This window comes from Thunnus albacares, chromosome 16 (assembly GCF_914725855.1).
Source record: "Thunnus albacares chromosome 16, fThuAlb1.1, whole genome shotgun sequence".
NCBI classification, from domain to species: domain Eukaryota; kingdom Metazoa; phylum Chordata; class Actinopteri; order Scombriformes; family Scombridae; genus Thunnus; species Thunnus albacares.
The window spans coordinates 6,992,437-7,019,439 of NC_058121.1; the positions used below are offsets into that span (position 1 = coordinate 6,992,437).

The following is a 27,003-nucleotide window of genomic DNA, read 5'->3' on the forward strand; positions in this document are numbered from 1 at the left end:
TAAACAGGAGCCCACTGACAATTTAACAAAATCATAATAATCTGTAAACAAACAAAATCTTTATACAGGTTGTTTTTTTTTTTCTCCTTTTCGATGATTCATCGTTTCTTAAATGGGACAAATCCATAAACAAAAAAATTGTGGAGGGCTTCTTTTGCCTCCTGAAAAATTGTTACATTTCAGCTCCTTCTGTACATAATTAAAGAAAAATAAGTGAACAGAAGCGAAAAAAAAAAAAAAAAAAAAAAAAGATGTTCACTGTGCTCTAGCCTCCTGAAAAAAAAATCGTTTCAGGTGACTGACAAAAACATGAAAACAAAGCAAAGAATGGCTTATTAAAGCACAAAGCCTTTTTTTCTTTCCAAAAGTAGTCCAAAAAAAAAAAAAAAAAAGAATAGCGACAGCCTTGCAGCTTCTCTCGCTTTCACTTCGCAAGTCCTTTAAATTTCTTATACACAATGGTCTCTGAGGTCTTTTTGACCAGTCAAGACGGCACTGACATTTTTCCAGCGGTTGTCTTTGGGGCTGTAGCCTGGGGTCCGGTGGGGCGCTTTGAGGGGTGAACTGGAGCTGTGCATGGTACAGATCACTCCCTCACTGGACTGCACTGCAGTCTTAGAGTACTTATAAACTGGCTGCTTTCCTGCCTCTGCTCCGCCACTCTCCTCCTCGAGCTCAAGCTCGCCTTCCGTCTCCTCCTCCTCCCCTTCATCACACGTCCGATAGGAGGGGCCCATGAGCTTTTTGCGCTCCTGTTCAGCCTCCCTGTTGCTTTCTTTCAGCTGCTGTTGGTGATGCTGCTGCTGACGTCCCACGACGAGCCGGAGCGGCTCCCACTGGTTGTTCACGCTGTCGTCGGCAGCTGATCTCACGTTCCTCTCACGCTCTTTTCTCCGTTTACGCGTCCACCAAACACATACAATGATGCAGAAAAGGAAGAGCAAGCAGAAGACGATACATAGTAGAGGCACCAGGTAGTCTGTTAAAATCAAGATGTACATGGGAGGAGAGGTTGGAGAGGGAGAGAAAAGACAAGAGTGAGACATGAATCAAACATCACTTCCAGACAAAATTCATGACTCAAGTTGTACAGAATAACTATGACATATTCAAAGGTAGATTTTTATTGCACATTAACTAGTGGTAAGTCACTAATCAGGAAATGAAAGGAGCCCATAACAAATCCTTGTGGGACACCTTTGTTAATGATTACTCACCCACTGAGGGGGGCATGACTTGTGTTTCCACTTTGACCTCAATGACTGCCAGCATTATGGTGCTGTTGTGCCGCTTTGACAAGGTGCCCACTATAGTGTTGGCTGTTTCTTGGATTAGGTTGTGGTCTGGTAGATCCTCTGGCTGGAAAGACTAAGAACAAAATCAGAGAAGAGGGAAGAGATGAGATAAAACAGCTAGGATCAGGCTTTAAGTCGACTCCCAACATCTCAACTATTTACATCTTATTCACTTCAATGTGTCATTTCAGCTGAGACATCAATCTTGTCATCTAAGCCTGAGCAAGAATGAGGATAAATACATTTCCCAAAATGTCAAACTATTCCTTTAACTTTACTTCAGATTGCCTCCGAAGACAAAATATGTCAATTTGACTGTTACTTTTAGACATATGAACCTGCAAATTCTAATTTAATGCAAGAGGCTATGATAGCAGGTATGGGACTGAATAGCTTGCATAAGTGGCCACAGAGTAGTCTTGCTTGGGGACACTTCTGAGTTAGTTGTCCCAACCAACTAAAACTGTGCCAGCCAAACTGGGATAAAGAACTTCTTGCAACACTGTGCTTCTCAGATGAAATTGAGAAGTATTTGGTGATACTGCTTAAGAGTATGGCTAACAAAAACAAAGTTTGGATCGTTCACTTACTATAGCTACTTCTACAGCATCCTGATTCGAATGAGAGAGGTCACAGAGCAGGAGGAGGGCGTGGTCTTTTGCCAAACCTCGGGTGTCAGGAAGATACCTCAGCTCAAAGCAGATATTCTCCACGGTTGTTCCCTGAGGGGAAACACACACGGATATACTGATCAGCAACAATATGAAAAACACTCCTGGAAAATTGTCAAAGACTGCAAGACTGGAACAAAAAAAAAAAAAAAAATGTGTGAAGAGATGACTCACTGGTGGTACTTTGTCTCTGTTGAAAACAAGTGTTATGCGGCCACAGCTGTTGTCCAAATGCCCACTGTTTGGCTGGCACTTGGTGGTTGCTTGTGGAGGTGAGGTTCTTGCCATGGAGCAAACCCCCCACTGATGGCAAGGAGGAGTAAAGCATGTGAGGTAGCTGTGCTCCACACATGCCCGTCCAGCTGGGCAGGACTGCTGTCTCTGGTCCTGGCCTGATGACTGGAGCCGGCAGAGACGACGACCACACACCACCTGGTGTCACAGGGTCAAAAATATTCACATGAAACCCTGTGTAACATTTATATTGGCATTATCCTGCATGTTGCATTATCGTGAAAACTAGCAAATGCTGGGTATCACCTCATTTAGGGCTGCAACTTATGATTATTTTCATTATCAATTTATCCATTGATTATTTTCTTGATTAATTGTTTGATAAAATGACAGAAAATGGAGAAAAATGTTAATCATAATGTCCTAAAACCCAAGAGGACGTCTTCAAATTACTTTTTTTTTTCCTAACAGCAGAAGAGACACATTTTTTTAGTTTACTATTACGCAAGACAAAGAAAGCGCTGATTATTCACCATGACTCAGATGATTGATTTTTAAAAAACAGACCTCGTCTTTTTGACCAAACTGCACATTTTGTCGGATTCGTCAACATGCTTTAAAATGTTACATAATCATGGATTTTATGACATTTTAGCTTCAGCATGTAATACATACTACATACAGTGTAGTGAAATAGTATAAAAAAGCCAAACAGTAAATGGAATTGAACACATATTATGGCACCTACTTTGGGAACAACTGATCTGAGCAACTGATCCACCATGGGATCAGCAGCTGAAGGTCCTCTATCTGGGCACTGTTACTGCTTGTTGTTGTTTTTCCTTCGCTCAGACAATAAACCGAGTGATTGTGTGTATGTGAAGAGCGTCAGATATTTGCTGGCAGTGTGTTTAGAAGTGCCATGTTACCTTTGAACAATCTACTTTGCCGTTGATGCAATGGCAGCTGTTGCACTCTTCCTCCCAGCGGCTGCCGTGCGGAAGTTGCAGCCCAGCATAGTGACAAGTCTTCCCAATTCCTATGACTATACATAGAGACAGAAAAGAGACATATTGAACTTTCATGACAGGAGGTCTGCAGTAGTAAGTGACTAAATGAAAGGATCAATCAATACACCTAAAATCCCGCTTTAATGAGACAATGAGTCCAAATTTTTGTACATTAACAACAAGGTGGAGTGAATTATTGAGTAAATTTGAAGGCTTGAATGAGCAAGGCAGAGGGAAGAAATGTATTTACACTCTTGGCATCGGGTTCCTGTTCTTCCAAGCGGACAAATGCAGCGGAAACCATTGATCTCGTCCACGCAGGTGGCTCCGTAGGCACAGGGTGAAGACTGGCATTCATTTATGTCTGTGAGAGAAAGATTTGGGTTTAGACAGATTTATTAGCCTTCTTTGGCTCATGACCCTTTATAGCTAAGTAATTCCTACTTGTGACCCCTTGTCACTGGTCGCAATGTTTATGGGCTGTAAGCATTAGATGTTCACTTCTCAGAGTAGTTTTTGAAAGGCCTGAAGAGGTGAAACATTTTAGATTTGAGAAAAGCCAGAACATATGGACCACATTTTCTTTGGTAGGAGTGTTCTTTCTTTCCATTTTGTTCCTTCTTCCATATTTTGTCAATCATCTCATCACCCTTTAGATTTATCTTGTGATCCCTTCGGTCTAACCTGACACGCCAATTGGTTTATTACGCGGAACCATCTGAGAAGTCGTCCTTGGAAAAGGGTGGGAACTACTTGGCAGGTGTTTGGATGAACCATCTGTCTATCGCCGTCTATCACAGGCTAACTTCTCGCTGTCGTCACGCCTAAACCACGCCTGTAGCTGCCCGGAGTTCCTCATAGGACGCTGATTGGTCCAAACCACTGTTGGTTCAGCCACAAGCGCATAACTTGAAGCCTGAAAAGATGGATTCTTGTGTTATCTCGTGATCTTGCGTGATCAGCTGACTCGCAAGGTAACCTTTGGTCCAGTTTGGGCAAAATAACACCACGAAATCAATTATTGGATAAAGCCAGGTGCTGTACGGCTTGAATCAAATCTAATTTCTTCTATACGTGAATAACAAAATTGTACATGTTTAAAAACCAACCCGGCTGTTATTTTCACAGCTCTTTGAACGACACTCTCCTCATCAAAATCACTGGGAACACCGCTCATTGTTGTCCAGATTTCACACGAACACAGTCTGGATGAGAACACTCAAATTCAAGCCTGACAGAAAAGGTGAATGCTATCCGGCCAAAACAAAAGAGCAGAGAAGAAGAATTTTAGGGTCACTGGGTAATTTGTCTTCCGTATGTTTGTGTGGCTGTGTGAGTATGGAGGAGGGACGACCTCTGACCCCTGAGGCGTTAAAGGACCTAGAAAAAGGGAGAGGGCGGCGTCCCGGTCTTGCATTTGTCAATGTGTCCATCTCCTCCTCGCCCCCGCCTTTTTACTTTGTTCCTTCCTTCCTCCACCTATCCATCCTCTTAATCATACCAGGTTGCCATGGCTACATTATGGTCTTGTGAATCAGGATTTTGATTCAAAGTGTTTTAGTTGGGGTTTTTGCACTGCATCAGGGAGTGTGTTATATATAAAGTATGTCATTACTCACTGATTCGGCAGTCTGGTCCTGCAAAACCAGGTGCGCACTCACAGCGGAACCAGTTGACTCCGTCCACACATATACCGCCATTGTAACTGAGAAAAGGAAAGAAATAAAAAACAATTAGATGAGGCTGTACAAGAGCCACATCCTTTCCAGCTGCAACAAAGCACATTGTGTGTGTGTGTGTGTGTGTGTGTGTGTGTGTGTGTGTGTGTGTGTGTGTGTGGGAGTGGGAGTGGGGGACACAAAGCTCAATTCAACTCATCAATATAAGCCTCCACCTTTCAGATGCTAATAGGCGTGTCCAGTCCCTCCCCTCCCCTCCTCATGCCTCTCTTCCATTCCTCCTCAAAGCCCAGCTTCCCCCCCCCCCCCAGGTCGCACAGGAAGAATGGACACGTACACTCTTCCCCCCCCCCTGCCTCTCCACCCCCCACCTGCATTCACCATGGGGTAGGTGGAACTCTTGTCCTCCTCCCCCTAAAACTCCTACCTCTTTCTGTCCTATTCAATATCCAAGCCTCCTCCTATGAGAGATGCCCCTTTGAGGCTTGATTTAAGGACAACTTCCACTGCCTTTAGCGGCCCTTCACCCCCTCTCCAGCCTGCGAGCGAGGTCTGTGTGAAGTGTGGAGAGGAGGGAGGCAGGGAGACGCGGATAAAAAGGGGGGAAAGGTTTGGCTACGCCACAGGAGTGTGTGAGGCAGGAAACGGTACATACCATGGATGAGGATTGCAGTCGTTTGTGTCTGTTGAAGAGAACAACAAAAAAAAGGATACATTTAGTGTTGAGCTGTTACAGCGCCATTGTGTCATTTTTTGATCACCTACCTAACATTGCCTAGCTAAATATTGTTAACTTAAAAACCTAATACAAGTTTCCATTTTGGCACCTTTAGTTTGTCCAGAAGATAGGGTGTTCACAAAATCATGATCATCCTTTGACATTTGTAGGTTTTCTAGTGATCTTGTATCAAAACAAACATAAATTCCTCTTTTATTACATCGACCAAGATCATAAACTGGTAATTTAATGCTGAAAATTCACATCCAGACTGAACCAGTCAGTTTTTTCCTAAGGAGTTGCAGTAAATGATGGATTTCACAACATTTGTAAAGTCTCTGTATTATACAAATACTGCAGTCGCATTACAGGACAATTCCTGCAACCATCCAGGATGACCCATACATACATGTATAATATTTATAACTCGTGATACTGCAACTAAAGCTCTTCATCTGGGTGTGGTGACACGCAGGCAGAACCAACAAGCACTTTTAACATAATTTCAGAATTCAAGAAGAATGAAAATAATTCAAAACAGTCAAAAAGGAATTTTTTTTTCTGTCACAATGTTGAAGTTGCATTTTCAGAGAGTGTTTGAGGAGTTCACTCCGCCTGATCAACACTGTTACATCACATCAAACAGGATATGTGAGCCTTAAGAAAGGCACCATAAGCAGATATCAGAGAGATTTCTGTGTTACATGCAAAGCTACATAGAGAAACCTACTTTGGTCACAGGTGGGGCCTTCCCAGCCCTCTTTGCAGATGCAGGTGAAGGTATCTCCTCCTCCCACACAGGTTCCACCGTTCAAACAAGGACTGGAGGCGCATGTGCTGTTCTTGGCTGTGGGAAGAGAGAGGAAGATCACAGAGGTGCACCGGATTGTTAAAAATCAAAAATAGCTTACACATCCACACACCAAACTCATACAGTAAATAAAAAATGACAATGTTAATGCTTTTTGCAGCAACTACATGCAACTGTAACCTTACTTGACCTGACGTTTTGCACTTATCTATTAATCTAGATAGAGTACTTTATTAATCACAAATGGAAATTAAAAGACCTTTTAAATAATGCCTGAGGACAGACACCTGTTTGAAATAGTAATATAGTTAAAACACAATGCTACTTGCTGCACGGCAGTCAGTGTAAACTACTTATAATCACGGTGGATTGTTTGATCACATACTTATTTCACATGACACAATGAATGTCTGTGTAAAGCCCTTCACCTGAATTGATTTAAAAGCCAAATTTAATCTGTATAAGTATGACTGAATATGAAAAAAAGTATGATTCTGGGTTTCAATGGAGTTTTAGTTAAATTAGTCTGGTCCCAGACGCTCACATCTCCTATTTGTTCAGCAGTTCAAATAGGTCTGGTGTTGTGCCAGTTGATGTGTATTTCAGCCAGTTGGAGAATTAGTTGGCCAATTAAGGGCAACACGAAACTGTCTAACATGAACACAAGGTTAAATGAATGAATGATTTGTCAAAGATCCAACCGCGATCAAAAGGTTGTCTTCTGAAATAAATTTGTGGTTTCTATTAAGTGTGCATGGTGAATCATCAATGCTGATTTCTAACCGCCATGCACCTTCATGTGATGAACGTATAACTGCGCTCTTTCTTTTGAATGAATTAAATGAAATAAGACGGCAATAGTCAAACCCTTTCATTTCAACCTGCCTTAACTTATTTAGACACTAAATATTTGGAATTCTTTGGAATCTTCCTACGACAATCTAATTTACAGATACACGAAAACGGAAGTATTTCACATTCAGCAACTCCTGCAGCAAGCACGGGCCGCCTTAAACCTTAATATATCTATGCCATCCCGAGGCCTCACCTGTATTGCATGTGTTTCCTCCCCATCCAGGTGGGCAGGCACAGCGGAAGGCATCCACGTGGTCGTAGCAGGTGCCTCCATTACTGCAGGTGGTTGGGTCACACTGGCTCTCGCCTGGCCCAAATAACAAGAAGAAACACTGAGGTCACACACACACATAATCTTCATATGACTAACTATTTGTAGCACTAGTAAAAAAAGAAAAAAAAAAAAAAGCTCTGATCTGATCTGCTTTACACATCTGAAGATGTTCTAGTTGTCAAAACATATAGAGATGTATAGCGTGGTGAAAATGGGGCCGCTGCAAGCTATGAACATAAACACACACATTAACACACAGTCGACATAACTCACGGGAATGGCAGGTCTTGCCCTTCCAGTTGTCGGCACACTCGCAGTAGAAGTCGTTCAGCAGGTCGACGCAGCGTCCGCTGTTCTTGCACGGGTTGTGTCTGCACTCGTTGACATCTGAGGACGGCAGCGAAGGGACGTTTACATGATTTGAACTATACTGAACTGTGTTCTTATGCTCTACGTCAGGCTTGACTTTTTGTATAAAATGCTGCAAAGATGAATAACTGCACTGAATCATGTTGGAACTTACTGAGGTCGCAGAGTTTTCCCTCCCAGCCGTCAGGACAGAAGCACTGAAAGGAGTTCACTCCATCGATGCAGGTCCCTCCATTTCTACATGGGCTGTTGACGCAGTCGTTAATATCTGAAATAGTAAGGAGGAGTATAAACAACTTAGAGGAGTGAAGACCAGAAGAAACCTATCATTGTCTGAAAACGTCTTAAAATCTTTTATATACAATATATTAATGAATCGCTGAAATTCGTTTTAATTTTTGGACTTCAGCTGTTGGTGTGATCTTTAAGAAATATTACAGATCTCAAACCAAGAGCCTCTACGTACTCTCGTGACAGTAGATGCCACTGAAACCCGGATCGCAGACGCAGGTGAAGTTTCCCACTGGCTGGCTGATGCATCTTCCTCGAGGACCACAGACGTTAGAAGAAATGTGCCGCACTCCAGCCGAGTCGTTGGTCGCTACAGCAACAGTGCAGCTGTCAATCACTGCAAGGAAATAAAAACAAGGTTCAAATTCTTTACTTTTCTTTGTCACACTACAGTAGTCTGTTTCATAGTATTTCCTCATTACAGTTGTCTCCAGTCACCTTGACAAGGGGTGGTTTGGCAGTTCTCCTTGAGCCGTTCACAAGTCTTTCCCTCGTAGCCTTCAGGACAAGCGCAGTAGAAGTCCTGGTCCATGCTGTGGCACTTGGCCTCATTCTCACAAGGGTTTGGATCACAAGCATCAGAAGGTGACCAGCTAGGGATCTAATGAAATCAAGAGGTGAGGAAAATAGTGTTCACAATTCAGGCAACAAACGAAAACAGAAAATTAAAGACTCCACTTGCTGTAAAGAGGAACTTAACACCAAATCCACTTTTTCAGTTAGCAAACTGTGTGTACAGTCACCTTAGTACACCATCTACTGATCAGGGTCCCATTCTGTAGTCATTACAATGAAAGTTATTCTCCTTGTTCCACAGAAAATCCAGTAATTTTGTCCTCTAACCTGCTCCCCTATGACAAATTGCATTGAACTCCCCTCGCATGCTCAACATCTCCCTGACATGAACACAGAAATCAACTTATCAGTGAGGATAATATGGAGTTGCAATTTGAGAAGATGTGGAGAAATTGAGAGTGTGCAACTGAGAAGAAGCAGTATAAATACAACTAGCACCGCTACTTCTAAGCTAAGTAGTTTACAGTGTTGATCCTTGTTATAGAGTTAGTGGCAAATTTACATCTTCCCTACGCCTCTTATTCCGTATTCTGTCACTCCTCTTCTGCTGCTGCTACTGAACCCTCACTAAGCTAAGATAGCAGATCAAATGGCTCTCAACCACCATCTGATCATTAGATCATTAGCGAAGGTGGAGACTTGGGTGACTTAAGTTGTGTTTGAATGCATTTCATGAATTTGTTTAAGGGGGTTTTCAAGCTAAAAGAGGATTAAGTTGTTCTTTCATTTTTGCTATGAATCTGCATCTGTAACTTGTAAGCTACTGCTGCTACACCACACACCGTCACCGCACTAAACTGCTACTTTTAGGGATTATTATGACAGTAAAACAAGCAAAGTCAAATGATCAATGGAGAAAGGAGAGCTAAAGTCTGCGTAGGTGAGCGGCTTAGCTTGGCTCAAGCCAGCGCCGCTATTCAGAACGAATCAAAGGTAAGTGGACGAGCAAAGTAAGCCTCAGAAACCTTCCCTAAGCTCATCAAGGGAATCCACGCTTTTGGTTTTACATCTCTGCGCTGCTTAATCTTAGAAGATTATTCTGAGACAGACGCATGGCAGAGGAGAGAGTGAGAAGCTGAGCAGACACGAGAAAGATAAACGCATTGTGAGAGCAAATATTGACTCTGGTCCAACATCATGCAGAGCCACAGTGAATATAATAAAGATAAATCATCTGTCATGCCACTAGGACACAGAGGGAACCACCCGACTAGAGGCCACGGTGACATCTTTTGCCCTTTCTACTCGCTGCAATACAGAGGTTGGAGTGAAAATCCTCCAGTTTATGTAAACAGAAGCCTACTGTGCATAAACTCTGGGTTGCACCCCTTTGCCATTTAAGGTGCTGAACAAGAGAGTTAGAGTAGGGCAGCAGAGTGGGAGAAGTCTGTGGTCACACACAGTTTATTTTAAGTGTCACGGCCAGATACATTTTTTTTTTTCAGCATTTGAATGTGTGTGGTCAGGGGATCGTGTCTGAGGAAAGAGGGTCTACAAATCTTCAGCACATTATTACAGATGTTTGCACGGCTCATAGCACGAGAGACAGTCTTCATTGTAGCAGACGGGCCGAGAATTTATTTGTGGTGGAAACCCAAAAGGGAGAGTCAGTCAAAACTTTTTTTCTATGATTAATTGTACTGTGTCAAAGGAGCTTACGTTCACAAAAATAAATACCCCAGAATATTTTTTAAAAATGCATGAACTGAAGTGTAAAGCAACTACTAAGCTCTCAAGTTTAACTGCCTCTTTAAACGATAGAGCTCACATTGTACGTTGGAGCTCTTTGTTGTGCTTTATACTTCAAAAAAAAAACGAATGAGCTTCACAGTTCATTCTTGTCCTTGGAAACAGCAGCTGAAAAATCGGTAGCTATTCTGGAGCTTTTGATTATATCACATGAGCTTCAGCAGATGGAGTTTCTAAATGCTAACATCAGCATGCCAGCGTGCTCACAATGACACAGTGATGTTTAGCTGGTATAATATCTTGCTGTTCCTCTCTTCCTCTTTATATTTTTCTCTCACTCATCACTCCTTTCATCCAGTTTCCATGTATATTAGTGTAATGTTTAACATAATTACACCACTTTAGTTTAGCCTGTTAGCATGCTAATGTTTGCTAATTAGCGCTAAACATGATGTACAGCTGAGGCTGATGGGAATGTCATTAGTTTATTGGTCATCGTATTGGATGACCAATAAATTAAATTTTTGATTTGATGGTGCTAGATGAAATGTTTAAGGATCACCAAGGTTATTACAATGTATCCTGTCATTTATCAATGTTTGAACCCAATTTGATGGCAATCCATCCAATAGGTTGGTGACCTATTTCTTTAAAAAAAAAAAAAAAAAAAAAAAAAAAAGAGGCAGACTTAACACTGCCATCCAAATCAAATCTTTTGTGGGCTGGCTCCCTGAATAAACTTTATGAGATGTACTTCAAAATTCATATTGTTTTATTACATGATCAAAGCAAATGTGTCTACTAGTAAGTGAGTAAATGTGTTGTGGTTTCTTGAACATTTCCACTGTGAGTCAGGTTGTCCTCATTTCCTCTGAAGACATCATTCAGATCAGGAATGAGCACAAACAGTATTACACAATTGAACTTATGGGCTTGAACTTTGATACTAATCAGAGAAATATGACGCTGCAGGCATCGTAGTTTTGGCATTGCAAGGCAGGAATGTACACTGTGCCATAGCAGGCATCAGAGTTCTGTAGTATGCGGGCACAAATCCAGCGTCACCTCATTCAGCGAGGCTCATATTTATAGTAGAGATGCTAAATCAGGATTGGCTCCTGACCAGCAATGTCCTCCATTCAGGGCCCAGGAGATGCAGTGAAGTGTCAGTTTCCCCACTGCTAACCTACATTAACTTCAAACACACACTTCAAATATAACAGACTGCAGCAAGGACACTGATATGTAATGTTTGTATGAAATAAAACTATAAATTACAGCAGAAGTTTGCAATTAAACCTTGATCTGACTTGTAGGGTTGGGAACATACATTATTACACAACATTTGGGGAGATCATAGCCATGATTTGGCACATGTGGGAGTCTGCAATGGACAGTTGGCTCCGATTACTGTGTTGTAATGGTGAGTGAAGTTTGTGCATTTGCATGACATTAAAAAAATCACTTTGTGTACATTTTCCAAAATCCAAATGGCTGTCAAACAAGTATTAGTTTTCTTTTCACCATATCATTATGATCTTCATGGCTTGCCAAGATGTTTGACAACTTTTTTTTTTTCAGATGGGATGGTTTTATTGGCACGCAATCTGCCGTGGCAGTTTATACAGCTTTGCGGTCGCTAGGAAGATTTTGACACTACGACAGCTGCCTCACGGTCTTTGTCCAGGAAAACATCCTCCGCTGTACAGTGTAACTACACCTGCTGCATAACATTATCTCCTCCATCTCAATGCTCGCCTCATCCCTTTGACCACCTCAAGTCTAAGTCTTTTCTTTAGCAAGATGTTTTTAGCTTCTAATTCTATGTCAAAATATTCCCCCTTCATTTCCGTCACAGTACAGCACTGCTCTGATCATACAGCGTTGGCAGCTGGATTAATATTTTCTACTTATTTCAGTTCCTCATTTACAACTACTGACACTGCTAAATTTTATTTTTCGTCGGCTGATATCTGACAGCAGTGTGAAATTCTTCTTTTCAATCTTTGGTAACATTTTTGTGTATGAAACTCGCCCACAAAATGAGTAGCACAGACATTTTGCTAATGATCAAATCTCACGAATGCGTGCCGCCTCATGAACAAGTGCCATTCATCAGGTTGAAATGAGTCATTTATAACAAGTTTGTGCAGTTAAGACAGTTTGATAAATCCAACTTGGAAAACACTTTTTTTCTCAGAAGTTTGCTCATACAAGTAAGAGGTTCTTGCATGAGATCCCTTGTGTCTGCACCTAGTTTACAGAAACTCTGTAAATTCAGAAGAAACCAGGAATGTGACACATTATTGATCACTTGTACTACTTCGTGAAGTTGCCATGTTTTCAATAAGCTCTACTTTGACATGTGATGTTAGCCCACTTTAGTCTAATGGCTGCAAAAAAACAAAAACAAAACCCTGTCTATATTCTGTCTCTGCATACACCACTGGGAGCCATTTCTGGGAACTCCAACACAATACTCACCTCACACAGCTGTCCTGCAAACTCCTGTGGGCATTCGCACACAAAGCCATCCAACAATGTGTGGCATTGGCCTCCATTCTGACACGGTCTGCTGTCACACTTATTCCTCTGGATTTCACAGTGTGTACCCACGAAACCTGGCGAGCACAGGCAGTGGTAACCCCTTGGGCCCTCCTAATAAAGACAAAAAAGAAAGAAAGATGGAGCTGTCAAAGAGTCAAGGTTACCAACAGTCCAGCTGAACTGACTTTTCCAATCACCTTGTCTTACTTGAAAATGAAAACATTCAAACCTTGCATGTTGCTCCATTCTGGCACTGACCATGGCAGCCGTTGATCTCTGAGAAGAGAGCAGACATTATTAAAACATTGAAATTTTCCATAAATGACCTATCCATTAAAAAATGCAATCTACAACATGGTATGTGCTCAGATTAAGTAAGAGTTTGGAAACCAGTGAAGCCAAGAGTGTTAGATAGACCTTGTATAGACTGTAACCGGGCATGCATTGAATCCAGAGAGGAACTGGGCATGCAAGTTCAGTCATGACAGCAGAGGAGGAGCTTCAGTTTACCAAGACGAGAAAGGAACGGGTTACCACATGCTACACCTATGTGATGTGTCCAGGGAAGTGAGCGGAGGCGTTTGAAAAGTAGCCAGGAAAGGAGTTCGCCAGTGGAGAGACAGAAATTTAAAAGTGACTTTGAGGAAGAAATACTGACTGAAGTCACAGTTTTGTCCAGACCATCCCTTGAAACAGTTGCAGTGATATCCACCAATCAAATTTTTGCAAGACTTAGCGTTCACACAGGGCTTTCCTGTGCACTCATTTGCATCTGTGAAAGTAGGATGTAGAAGAACACAGAGTCCATCAAATGGCACAAACCAAGGAAAGGACAAGGAGAAAGAAAAGTAACCAGAAATCAAATCTTTGAAGTCCCAATAACAGAAAAATTAAAGAAGTGGCAGCATTAGTGATAATGTTTGTAATTTTGAGCTCATTTTGGGGTCAAAAATGTATATATGAACCTTCTCTGGATCATGATCAATTGATGCATGATCTGGACTTAAAACCAGTCATATTTTTCTATAAAACCTTTTTTAGTGAAATGTAACAGAATCAAATCTATTAAATAGTGGATGTGTTTGGTTGCAAAGAGGTGCTCCTCAGATTTTAGTCATAAAAGTCTCCTGTTGCTCTGGAGGAACTTAATCAAAATAACCCTTGTGATGTCACCAGAGTAATCTCTGCTTGGGCTTAGAGTCTCTAAACTTATAACAGAGAGCCTGTTTTACAAACTGGGAGTTTAAAAGATGTGGGTGTTTACCAGGCAGGGAGGGTCTAATGAAAAGATGCTATCGGTTGCATTAAAGTGAAATGTATAATACAGTATTTTTGAAACATACTAGGAGCAATTTATGTCTTCCAGCCTGCATCTATTTCAGTTTTTATTCTCTACTCTCTATTCTCTTTACTGTCCCTTTAACCCCTTTTCAAGAGTTAAGCTATGTTATGCTAGGTCGTGTTATGTCCAATAAAAAAATATTGAATTTATGCCATTGACTTTTTTTTATGAACTGTATAATTAAAAGTTTGCAGAGCCCCAGGTGACAAATGCTTGTTTTGTCTGACCAACACTCCAAAACCCAAAACATTCATTTACAATACTATAAAACACAGAAAAGCAGCACTTATACACATTTGAGAAGCTAGAACCAGTGAATTTGTGGTATCTTTGATTGTTCAAGTCCAACTGAAATTAAACTGCATACGTATCTGCTCTGTAAATCACTTGTCCTGCGCTCTTCTTTGAGAAAAAAAATCAAAAATGGAGAAATCTATATTATAAATTCTTTGATTTCATGATTATGCCCCCTAGTTTCACATTATTTCGATTCAATTTCAGTTGGACTTGAATGATGGGGCGTTTAGTGATCTGGAGGTCAAGCTGTACACCATATAACCTGCTGTGGATGTTTGTTGCATGTCATACCCTTTTTTCCCCTCTCACACCACATTTGTTGTCTATGTCTGTACTGTAAACTGTCCAATAAAGATTAAAAAATATTTTTTGTCCATCAACTAATCTTTTAATTAATTAAGTTCCACCTAACGCATCTTAAAAAGCCTCAAAGAAACAACAACTGACACAAGACCGTTTGTGTTCTCATCGCTCCTACTCGGATCAAACGAGTGCAAATAGTACAGTTTCACTCAAAAACATTCACCATGGACATCAAAAGTGTTACAACAAAGAAAAGCACTGCTGCTCAAATATTCAGAGGAGGGGGAGGCAGTCCGCAGGGAGTCCTGCTGTGCTGCACTCACACACCTGTCTTCTCTCTGAAACCCAACACTCCACACATACACACCCATCTCCAGGTAAGACAGGAGGCCAATTGCTGTCTGTAAGCTGAGATCTGTTCTGGTAAGATGAAACTGAACTCTTGGGATCTCTTTCCTGCCTTCAACCTCCCCCCCTCCCTACCCTAACACACACACCCCAACTTTGTTTACCGGTCGTAATCCATTTCCTGGCCTCACGCCGGTCACGTCCGCTTGTCGGGATGGGAGCGATATAGAAACGAATGCCACCGCCAGCGACAAACAAACAGCCGGATATAGACACACTAGTAGCTCATAAAGTCATTGAGAAAAAAAAAAAAAAGGCAGAGCTGTGGGCAGCTGCCAGCTTGTCCAGGATATTGACAGCTTGTACTCTGGCCATGGGGCTCAGGTTGCTGGTTGCCAATTTTAATCCAAAAATACAGTTATACAGAGCAGTGAGCAATGCTGCCTGTGTCTCAGAGGCCATTTATTTGTTTTAGGAAATGGTACAAACAGGAAAGAACTGGCAGGAGAACAAATCTCCTGGTAGAAATGAAGACTTGTTTGCCAAAAAAACGAAATCATAAAACAGGAAGTACATTTTTAATAACCTCTGTTGTGATAGGTACGTGATAGCTGTGTGTGTGTGTGTGTGTGTGTGTGTGTGTGTGTGTGTTTTCTTGGGCTGAAAACCTGAATCTTACCTATCTGGCAGGTCTTTCCTTCCCACTGAGGAGGGCAAACACACTCGAATCCATCTTCCAGGTCGATACAGGTTCCACCCTGACCACATGGACTGGAGGAACACTCGTCGAAATCTGAGAAAACACACAGGACAACTCACTCTCTGCTTATTTCTAACAGCAAGCCACATTTGAAGAAGTGTTGGGACTTTAATCAGACTTTGGACATTAATAGTGTAGGATGGTCAGTGATGATGAAAGAGGATGAGAAGGAGAAAGCTGAGGTGAGCAATGAGTTTTAACTCCAATGAAGGTTGGTGGCTAATGAATAAGAGTGTTTGATCAGTAAATATCACAGACAAGTGTTCAATAGGAAAGAGAAGAAGAATTCTTTAATGCCAACAAATGAGAGGAGAAAATAAGTGTCTGCAAGGTTAAAGATGCAACTTTAAGGTCAAGCATGATAGTGCTTGTGTATAAAGAAAGACAGAATATTATTCAAATTAGTGCAGCGACTCACTGTTTGCACAAGTCGGACCCTCCCAGCCTGGCGGACACTGGCACTCGAATCCCGTGGGAACCTCGTGGCACGTACCGCCGTTGGCGCAGGGATTGGAAACACAGGCGTGCTCGGCTGATGGAGGGAGGGAGGGAGGGGGGGGGGGGCATGGTTACGCAATGAAGAGTAAAACGTCGCTCAGGTTAAGAGCTGAAATTCTTCACATCTCCTTGTTCTTACAAATTAAGATGATAGGTAAGAATTTCCAATACATTCTTGATGGCGTCTCTTCATATCGGACATGTTTTAATGATTTTCTGTTGTCTTAATATCTTGCATTTCCATTATTCTACACATCCTCCTAATGCTAGCATGGGTACTTTTATATATCTGCACTAAACATACTGTTATTTGTGTTATCGTCAAATTTCTTTGCTGTTCCTCCAAATTCCCCCACAAGAATCACAATCTTAAGGAACCTCAAACCAAGAGAGAAGTGAAGCTAAACAAGGACCATCTTTAATGAACAAAAACATGAATTACCCCCCCCCCCGCTCACCTATCTGACAGGTCTTTCCAGAGTAGCCCTGAGGACAGGCGCAGTAGTACTCATCCGGCTCAGTGTTCATGCAAGTTCCTCCGTTGACACAAGGCTGGTGGCGACCACAGTAATTCAGATCTGGAGGAGACCAGGAGGCACACATTTAGAGATGCTAAAATACAAGTGACCAATATCCGGGTATATCGACTTACAGAAGCAGCACTACATTAATCCATTCATCTTGCCTGAACTATCTGCAACATGCTTCCATCTGCAATAAGGACTTTGACCTCCGCCTCCGAACTTTACTACCCCTGCATCCACGTAGGCATCATGCTCCAAAATATGCAGCTTTCTCTGCCTGTCTACAAATACTGTGATTACTATTTATTGTGTGATACATTATATTGATGTCTCAATATGCAACGTTACTTATCAAGCTGTACCGAACCTTCCTACTGTGGTCATGTGGCCATTAAAAGGTTAAGTAAAGGGATCAATGCATAATTTTTAAAAATCTAATGCTATGAGACTTTATTGATTCCAAGGAGGAAGCTGAGAGTTATATACACTTTAAAACTGAGCAATGTCAGCTGCACCACTGCCCTCAGACTTTGCTAGTTTGATCGACCCAGTGAGACAACTCTTTACTGGTTTCAACATTTATCTTGTTGGTGTCGGGAGTTCCAAGGAAGCTTGTCTTTGCTCAGTGTAGAGCACCAGCTGTCAGCTTTAACGGGAAGCACAGTGTTTTCTCAACCACTCTGCTGCACTGGATCATGATAGAGCTTTTACAGTATTTACAGGGTATGGTTAAGTGGTTAGCAATCAGACCAGTCTCTGTTTCAGTTTTAGTTATGGGGTCCTAGCTATGTGAAATTTGGTGTCAGAAGAGACGATTTATTAAAAAAAGCCATGGCTGATGATTAAGATAGAAAATTTAAAAAAAAACCCACAATCTACAAATATGCAGTTTAACATGCTAAGAGAAGCATTCTCATAGCTTTCCACTATTCTTTCTATATACAAAATAAACTCCTCTAAACCCTATTTGATCCCTGCACACCATCCTTAGGCTAAAGGACAGGTCGCCCTAAAGGCTGGTAAATAAATGAGCAGGGATCTGTCTCCACTGGGGTTCTTAGGACCCATTCTCATCCCCTGAAGAGCCCTCGGTGACGAAGGGATGAGGGAGGATCGAGTGTCTGTGCTGCTGCTCGGATCACACAGGCAGTAAAACTATCCAGCTGCTCTTCTCCAGTCAGAGAGAATGGGGAGTAAAGACTATTGGGACCTTATATCGAGGTAGATTTTTGTCATGACACATATGAAATCATGTTAACTTTTACATACTCCTACATATTAATGAATTCTAATTGTCTGTGAGATATAAATTAAGAGAAAGACAAATCACTCAGCTTCAATTTCAAGTGTTAAATCAATTTTCAAAGGATTATAAAGCCTAAAATATTCTAAAATCACCTTTGAAAATTAGTTTTTTTGTGATAGAAGACAGAGGTATAAACCTTTAAGCTAAATATTCCTCCACTGCAATTTAAAAAAGGTGGAAAAATCTTTTTTGAGATTCAAAACACCTCTATTTCAACTGCCTTCTACATTCTTAAAACAGCTCGATAACAGAAAAGTGCTGCAAGCAAGTGACCAGCATCAAGATACCAACAAACCAATTATAAACCTTTTTCTCAAGCCCAATAAGCTAATGACGGAGCAGAACTATTATGAAAGCTTTATGCATGGTGATTTATTGCTTCCTCAGAAGACACTTGTGTTGCATCTCCACTCTGAGTACATCACTTCATCGTGACTCATGGAATACAGGCAACTGTAGCTAGAGGGTACGTGCAGGATGAGAATGAGGACTGTGCCAGCATCTTGTGTGGGAAGTGATGAAATAAGAAAAAAAAAAAAAGAACTTTTCCATACCTTTATCACACAGCAGGCCACCCCAGTTCCTCTCACAGTTGCACTGCCAGGGGTTGTCGCAGGTCCCGTGGACACATCCAGGATAAACCACACATTCATCACAGAATTGGCCCTGCCAGCCGTAGTTACACCTGTCAGACACAGATGCAAAAACATGACCATAAATTATATATACATATATGATCTAAAGCCTTTTATTGCTCTCTGAATATCAACTATATGACTTACAGCAATTATAACACTGAAAACCAAGACTAATCATTTTAAAGATTTTCATATTCTGGAAAAGAAAATTTTGAAATGTCCCTTTTTGAATAAAGCAAAAACTAAATTAATACATTTTTAAAGGATTTTTTTTTTTAACCCAGGTTGTATTAAAGTGTTTATCATTAATAATTGAACACAGCCTCATTTTCAATTATGAAAAACATTCTGCAGCAGCTTTACACTCACCTTAAACATAACTGTATAAGCATTCAAAAACAATGATAAATACGTTAATATTAATAATGATAAAATAATAGAAATAAGTTTAAAAATAGGGTGATGGTATGGATGTAGCCAAGAGAAATAAAGTCAATGAAATCTGAAAGAAGAGATCAGAGATGCACTGATTGCAATTTTCTTGGCTGATTCTGAGGTAACTGTATTCTGTTTAAATTACAGAAAAGAAAGATGTAATCAGATACATACAAATAGATACCAATACATCAGATACCAATACATTTAATAGAAATGGGGATTAGTAGCAGGATTACAATTTTAAAATACATTTTAAAATAAAGAACGATATACTACTTTGCACTGTTAAAGTCCCAAATGTAAGCAGAGCAGGAACGAGAGGGTAAAATAACTCACTGATCCACGATGGTGTGAGTAGAGGATGATACCACATGGTATGTGCAGGTGTGCACAGCAGGTGCACGTACACACACTTCACACACACACACTGAACTTACGTTGAGAGAGCAGGCAGGGACGAAGAGAGTCAAAGAGAGTTTGAGTATATGAGAGCTTGTAGCGCACATAACCGCTCTACCGCAAGATGACTGTGTGTGCGTAACGTGCCCAGAGCTGACAGTGTGTCACTGGTCGCCGAGCACGTTCAATACTGAACAACTTAGAGAAAACTCAGACGTATCATGTAGACAGAACCGAATAAAAAAGGACATGGTGAAGCCTATGATGCCGCTGCACAAGTCTGCCACTACCATTCCTCTGAGAGGAAAATACAGTATACCTGTGTGATAGCGTCACAGCCAGCGGGCCAAACGCTGTTTCGTGAAAGGCTTTCCCTGAGGATGTTCTCTCTAATGCACATCATGTGTTGTGCACCCTCATTGTAGGTCTGTAGGCTACTGCCTGAATTTGCTTAATGAAAAGCAAGTTTTTCTTTAAAAATGCACTGAGCAGACGACACATTTTTGATGCTAAAAATCTCATTGATATTTCTTTTCTCGTCTTTATTTGCATATTCGGTATTGAGGTAATCCAAAAGTAACGGAAAGTAATCAAGTTACGTTACTTTAATATTGTGATACTTGGATTAGGTTACTGACTATATTTTTTAACAGGTAATTAGCAATTGTATTAAAGTAACCCTCCCAACCCTGTATATAGGCTACTTTGAGCTGGACCGACTCATCATCTGTCCCATCTTGAGCAGACCTGGGTATAGATGTGTTCAAGCTGCCGTCTGAGCGCTGTCTGTTGGTGGTTGTGATGACGGCGTGCGACATGTTGCCGGTAAATAAAATGGGTAAATTAATGTTTAAACAAGTTAAAAACTGCAGCACATGTGCTGCAACGTTACCAGTTGATGGCAAGTCTCTGCTGCAGTTCATACCATTTAGTTTTAGCGTGTGTGTGTGTGTGTGTGTGTGTGTGTGGGACTGTGATGTTACTGTCTGTGCCGCTGAGAGTGTAACGTGAACCATCATAGGGCACGTGTGTAAATCTGAACCGGTTTGGAGCCGGTCATCGGTCATGGCCGATCAGCTGAAAAACGGAAGTTTTTGATCAATAGCCGATCGATCGGTGCATCTCTAGAAGGGATAATCAGTGACTTTCTTTACATCAGTGAAAACATACAAACATGTCTGACTAGCCTGTAAGTTCTCCACTTTCTGAGAGTGTATTATCCTGGTTTTTGAAGGTCTAAATTGCTGTGTTTAAGCCGAGCAACAGGCCACCACTAAACGGCAAGTTTCTCAAATCTTGAAGCCACCACTAAATTAGTTTTATGCATGATAATAAATCATGATAATATAATTCTGAAAAAGTCTGTGGGAGGTTCTGTAGAATTTCAGAGGATATGCACGAGCTCTTGATTTAGGATTCAAACCACTAATCTGCAGGGGCTTCTAAAAGGTGCAAAAGGGACAAACAGCGTTGCACTCGAGGCTGAAGCCCTCAGATACAACCTGCCCAGCAGTGGAAACAAACCTAATACTGTATCTGCTCTTGCGTCAACCTGTCCCAAGGCCTTCTGCCAACTAATCTTAGGAGGGTGACATTCCAGGGCAGGAGGGGTTAAGAATACTTCCAGCAGCTCCCGTGCTCGGGTTAGACTCTGGAGCTGGGGGGGTGGTTGTGGGGTGTGTGTGTGTGGGGGGGGGGGGGGGGGGGGCTACAAGGGTGGCACGGTGGTTCTGCGAGCGAGTGGCTGGAGACAACTGTGTGTATACAGAGTATACGTGCACACGCCTGCAGCTTCATGACAGCACTCGGCTGTTTCCAAGGCTGTGGTGTCGTCGAGCCAGCTGTCTTGTCAATTGACTGCTATTTTGAGCCGGTGCTCTCCTGCAGACGGCACCGCTGCCTCTCCAAGAGACGAGGCCTTTGAAAATCTCTGCCATTCTCAGGCTCGGAGGGGTGGGGGGGTGGGGGTGGGTGGGGGGGGTGGGTTGTGGGGTTGAATACTTGCCATGTTTCTTCCACTGTATATGATTAGCTTCAGAGGGTCTGACAGCAATGAAGCAATAACACTAACAGAACTTTGGCAAGCAGACTCAGCCACAGCTTCTTAAGCTTGAAGGTATCAAAAGACTCATTCTGCTGTTCGTTCTTCGGTCATATTGATACCATGCTAACTCATCAATCCCTTACGGGTGTGGGCGTGAATTGGATTACAAAATCTTCGCACTTGGACATGTCAAAAGGTTGCAAAACATTCGGAGTGGTGGTGAAAAAAATGTGTTACAGTGCTTACCCAAGTGATTCTTGGGACACGGCAAGCCTCTAACAAATATGTCAGAACAAGCCTAATGTGTGCAAATAAAAAATCCCTCAATGCGGCAGCGTAACAACAGGCATGTACCAGCTTTTGTGTTTTTCAAAAGCCTGTGGCAAACGGGGCAAAGCTTTGCAAAGCCCATAAAACTGATGAAATAAAGGGAATGAAAGGGCATGAGATCGTGAGGGATTTAATGGGAGCTTTCTGTGACCTGAGGCTTCATTAAATTCATGCCTCTGCAGGAAGATTCTTTACTGCTGCTTTTCTATTCATGTCACTTTTCCTGTTGACTGGGACTTGACATTTCATAAGAATGAGACGCTTCCCTCTGTTGACTGTCTGCTCGCTGGAATAAGGATGCAGCCCGCTGATCAAGTCACCCACAACAAAAATGCGAAGCAGTTTCCTAAAACTGGTCATCCCCTATTATTCTTCGGCCAAATGCTTCCCTAATAATGGGAGGCAAGTGTCTCTTTTCATCCGGCAGGTGGGAGGGGGGTTTACAAATGACGACGGGATGTGCCACATCCTGGAAACGCGGACCTATGGGGCCATTCTACGTCACTTTATCTAACTGTCATTTCCACTTTGGGAAATGTACATAACACAGTGGGATATTCATTTCCTCTCCTGCCCCCTGCCCTTCAAGGAGGACTGCATTGCGGATGGGAAGGGGATATGACAATTCCCAGCACGTTTACAGTGGTCAAATTCACACACGCCGACAACTCCCTTTCTTCGGCCCGATTGGCAGAGAGCTGATGAGATGCTTGGTATTCTGTGGAGGATTTCGGGCGGCTAAAAATACAAGAAGGCAGGCGCGCCATTGCCCTTTTCTTCTAAACCGAGATGGAGATGCCCGCGAGGGAAGTAAAAGGCTGACACAATAAACAACGGGCTTCGATTTTGAAGGTGCCTCCGTTTGGCATCTAACATCCATCATTCTTTCACACTTTAAGCTTCTCTTTTGGTCTAATCTGGAATAAATGAAACACCAGTTGTTCCAGAAAAACACCTTTCTATTGAAAACAGACCTTGTCAAAAAAAAAAAAAAAAAACGGAACTGCATGTACAATATTACAGTGACCTAAAAACACAAAGCAGCAGTTTCTCTGCCTAGACATTCCAGCAGATTCAAAGAAATAAAAGATCCTGAAGATATAATCTCTAAACGATCACATGTCTGTACATTAAAAAAGGACTGTTTAAAATAATCTTACTTGCATTCCCCTGGGACAGAACAGCTGCCATGTAACAGGTTGCAGCCTTGCTTGCAGATCGCTGAAAAAAAGAGGACAAAAAAAAGAAGAAATAAGTGATATTTTGATTCATATAAGAGACAAACACCATTATATTTCCTCCCGTTCAAACATATTATTCTTTCAAAAAAAAAAACAGCCAGACAGAGAGAAGCGGAGGGATAAGAAAGACGACGACATGGAGATGTGGGAGGAGGAGGAGGAGAAGCACGTTTGTTTGCCATCTTTCTAACAAGTGCAACAAGACGTGAGAATTCATGGCACCCTGACCAGGGTTGGGGGGGGGGGGGGGTGAGGGGGGTGAGGAAGGGACAACTTTATAGCCTGCATGTACAACACTACCCCCCTCTTAAAAACAACCCAGCCCCTCTCCTCGCCCCTCCTCTTTTCACCCTTCGTCTTCTAAGGTCAGTTGGGTGATTTATTGAGGCCCCCCACTCTCTCCAGCACCACCCACAAACACGACCCCTAACACCGCTACCTTTTCACATATGCAGGCGATACACACTGCGTTACCACCGTGCTTTACTATTGGACTGAAGGACTGGATTTACTGGATAGAAGTTATGTTGAGTTAATGACAGTTTTTCCAGTCCAAAATTCAATCTGTCAAGTCCCCCTCCACTCAAAAATGTGATTTTGTTTTGTTTGTTTTCGATGTTTGAGTTTCACTTTCAGAATGATTCATCTGCACATTTTGACACTGGAGGGCTGTTTTCACATTTTAGGGGTGGGCCTATGAGCAGGATTTGTGACATCACAACTAGTCTGGAAGCCAATCCCGGTCCAGTACACAACTTACACGAGTGTGATGTGGAGACATGAAACCTCAAGTGCACGTAGACTGAGAACTACAGTGAAGTAGGGGGCAACAAAATTTGCATATTCATAGATTCTGGATTTTTAATGAGGGAGAAGGAGGATAAAAACCCTATCAGGCACACACTACTGTTTTTTTTTTTTATGTCTTAATTCATTCTGGGGGGGATCTTTAATACTTTTTATGATGGCAAAATGATTAATACCAAACCAGAAATTGTTCAAATGTAAATAATGTATCCAAAATGCAAATTAGCATGTCAGTTACAAAGCTAGTGAGCTAGTTTACGAGCTAACTAGCTAGGAAGATTACTGAAATGTAAATAATGTATGAAAAACACAGTTTAATTAGCAAACTGACTACCAACCAGTTTTCTGCTACTCATTAAAAGACCCTCCTCTTTTCACCAGTTGTATATGGCTCATAACATCTGTAGGCTGTGGCAGATTAGCCTGTAGCTAACTTAGTCATAGGATGTGGAAAGCTTACGCATAGCCACTTGGCACTCTTACAAAGGCTTGGAGGACTGAGTGTAGGTAATATGATATCACATTTCTTTCTTTATTAAGTCATTACTATAATTATAGAGTCTAGAATATTTGCAGGAAAGCTGGCAGCTCACCTGTCCTGCAGTTGTCTCCCATCCAGCCCTCCAGGCAAACCTGCGCCCCGGACTGCTCACACCGATAGTGGCCAAAGTAATCATCACGAGGAACACAAAGCTTGTTGCACTTGTTGCTGTAGTAGTTGTCGTCACATCGCACCCGGATACGATAGATGAGGCGAGCCACGGGCCCGTCGTGAGGGATGGTCTGCCAGTGGTCACCGGGGTTGATCATACCAGTGTGAATGCTGCGTTCGATTAGCAGCTCCTCCTCATCTGAAACGAAAGCAGGATGAAGACAAATCGGTCATGTCAGCTGCAAAACTGACAACACAAAGAGAAGATGGACATTTAAAATATCCCCTCCGCACTACTTCAACCCATGTCTCAGCTCTTTGTTTACAATGCACAGAAAACTAGTGTTAGAGTAACCCCACTTCATTTCATGCAGGACATTTTATTTAATGAGTGTGTATTGTTTAGGCTGTTGTCTGCTAACTACATTGATCACTAGCAAGATGAATCAGGATTTGGATGTCTCACCACCTCGGCAGCGCTCAGAGCCCAATACACAAGCTGTGAGAGTTAATATTGCATTGCTGCAAAATACAGTGAGTCTTTGACTGCAGTGCAACTGAGAGTGCATCCGTCCAGAGCAGCACAGATTAGTCAGTTAATCGATTAGTCATTGACAGGAAATTAATCTACAACTATTTTGATAATAGATAAATCATTTTAGTAATTTTTCAAAGCAGAAATGACAAATATTTGCTTGTTTCAGCTTCTCAAATGTGATGGTTTCATGCTTTTCTTTGTCATACATGATAGTAAACTGAATATCTTTAGGGTTTTGGACTGTTGGTCGGACAAAACAAGACATCTGAAGATGTAACCTTTGACCCTGGAAAATTCTAACGTAATTTTTATATTTTATAGAGGCAGATTTAATTGACAATGAAAATAATCGTTAGTTGCAGCCCTACGTTCGTCTTTCCCAAAGTTCTAAATCAATTAGCCTAAGTCAAACATAACTCAACTCATTAGGCAGCCATCAGCTGTGGCATTTCGTACGGTGTTATTTGAAACACCGACGGCAGACAATGATGTGGAATCTCCTTTATTCAGCGCCCTCAATGGAAGAAAAAGCAGTGCATTCTTATTCAGCAGACAGCCAGACTTTGATATCACGTTGTGTGTGTGTGTGTGTGTGTGTGTGTGTGTGTGTGTTTGTGTGTGTGTGTGTGTGTGTGTGTGTGTGTGTGTGTGTGTGTGTGTGTCTGCGTGTGAGCAAAGCACTCACTGAATTTTAAGTATGCAATTGAAATTCATTGTCTGCAAATTGATCCATTTTCTGGTGATGGCATAAAATGCCACTGCCTCCGAGCTCTCTGCATGTGCGTTGTGATGAAGCGCTTGTGTTGTTGAGGTTGCTACTATTTAGCCTCTAGCACGCCAACACTCACATTAAACATTGTTTGCCTCTGTGGGGCTCACTACAGCGTCAGCTTCCAGAAAGAAAGCAATCTTTATCACAGTGGGATCGAAGCTGGCAAACAATCTCTGTGGAAATAGGGGGTCTGCAATTTCCTTTTCTCCATGGCTTTGGGCTGCAATGCACCATAGACATTTAGAAGTGAGCAAGCAGGGACACACACACCTTCCTCTGCTGGGGACTGACACAATGTCAGACAGAATTAAGCAACAATAACAGAAATAACCCCCGGCAGTTGCCAGATAGAGAACAATGGGCTCCGGGCCCAAGCTGGGCTCTGCTACCTCAGTGTCTAAACACTGAGCCCGGCCGCCCAGTCCACTCCACTTCCTGCTCGATAAACACAAGGAAAACAGCCGGCTGCCTTTCCTGAGGACACAAGGGGGAAGGGAAGAGAGGCACACTGGAGGATGTGACGCTGGAGGAGAGGAATCTCACTGACAGACCAACACACTGGTAGGCTCTTACGTAGGACAAGACATGATGAAGCTGCTGCTGACTCAGGCCAGACAACAAGTTCAACTCTATAATGACTTGCAGGACCGTCATGTATTTCAGGTTTTTATTTAGGGCGTTCTTTTTCGTGCTGTGCCCTTTATTGTTTCTTGACTGAGAATTTTTCCACCACCGTCATTGCTTAAT

General features: G+C 42.0%; 1 protein-coding gene across 2 annotated transcripts in view; it reads right to left on the reverse strand.

Annotated features, from left to right (window-relative positions):
• Positions 1-317: 317 nt before the first annotated feature.
• jag2b (jagged canonical Notch ligand 2b) overlaps positions 318-27,003 on the reverse strand; it is a 51,193-nt gene continuing 24,507 nt past the window's right edge. Inside the window, exons 4-26 of one of the 2 annotated variants that reach the window (XM_044329483.1) lie at positions 24,888-25,145; positions 23,407-23,467; positions 18,952-19,082; positions 17,026-17,145; positions 16,488-16,601; positions 15,989-16,102; positions 13,678-13,791; positions 13,249-13,295; positions 12,957-13,130; positions 8,646-8,808; positions 8,383-8,544; positions 8,071-8,184; positions 7,821-7,934; positions 7,467-7,580; positions 6,338-6,454; positions 5,545-5,572; positions 4,830-4,915; positions 3,461-3,574; positions 3,130-3,245; positions 2,141-2,398; positions 1,886-2,017; positions 1,218-1,368; positions 318-979 (exon numbers count right to left, since the gene is read on the reverse strand). In XM_044329483.1, coding sequence (XP_044185418.1) covers positions 450-979; positions 1,218-1,368; positions 1,886-2,017; positions 2,141-2,398; positions 3,130-3,245; positions 3,461-3,574; positions 4,830-4,915; positions 5,545-5,572; positions 6,338-6,454; positions 7,467-7,580; positions 7,821-7,934; positions 8,071-8,184; positions 8,383-8,544; positions 8,646-8,808; positions 12,957-13,130; positions 13,249-13,295; positions 13,678-13,791; positions 15,989-16,102; positions 16,488-16,601; positions 17,026-17,145; positions 18,952-19,082; positions 23,407-23,467; positions 24,888-25,145 — 3,332 coding nt within the window. In that variant the 3' untranslated portion in view covers positions 318-449. The remainder of the gene's footprint in view (positions 980-1,217; positions 1,369-1,885; positions 2,018-2,140; positions 2,399-3,129; positions 3,246-3,460; positions 3,575-4,829; positions 4,916-5,544; positions 5,573-6,337; positions 6,455-7,466; positions 7,581-7,820; positions 7,935-8,070; positions 8,185-8,382; positions 8,545-8,645; positions 8,809-12,956; positions 13,131-13,248; positions 13,296-13,677; positions 13,792-15,988; positions 16,103-16,487; positions 16,602-17,025; positions 17,146-18,951; positions 19,083-23,406; positions 23,468-24,887; positions 25,146-27,003) is intronic. The other variant, XM_044329484.1, reaches the window with a different exon arrangement.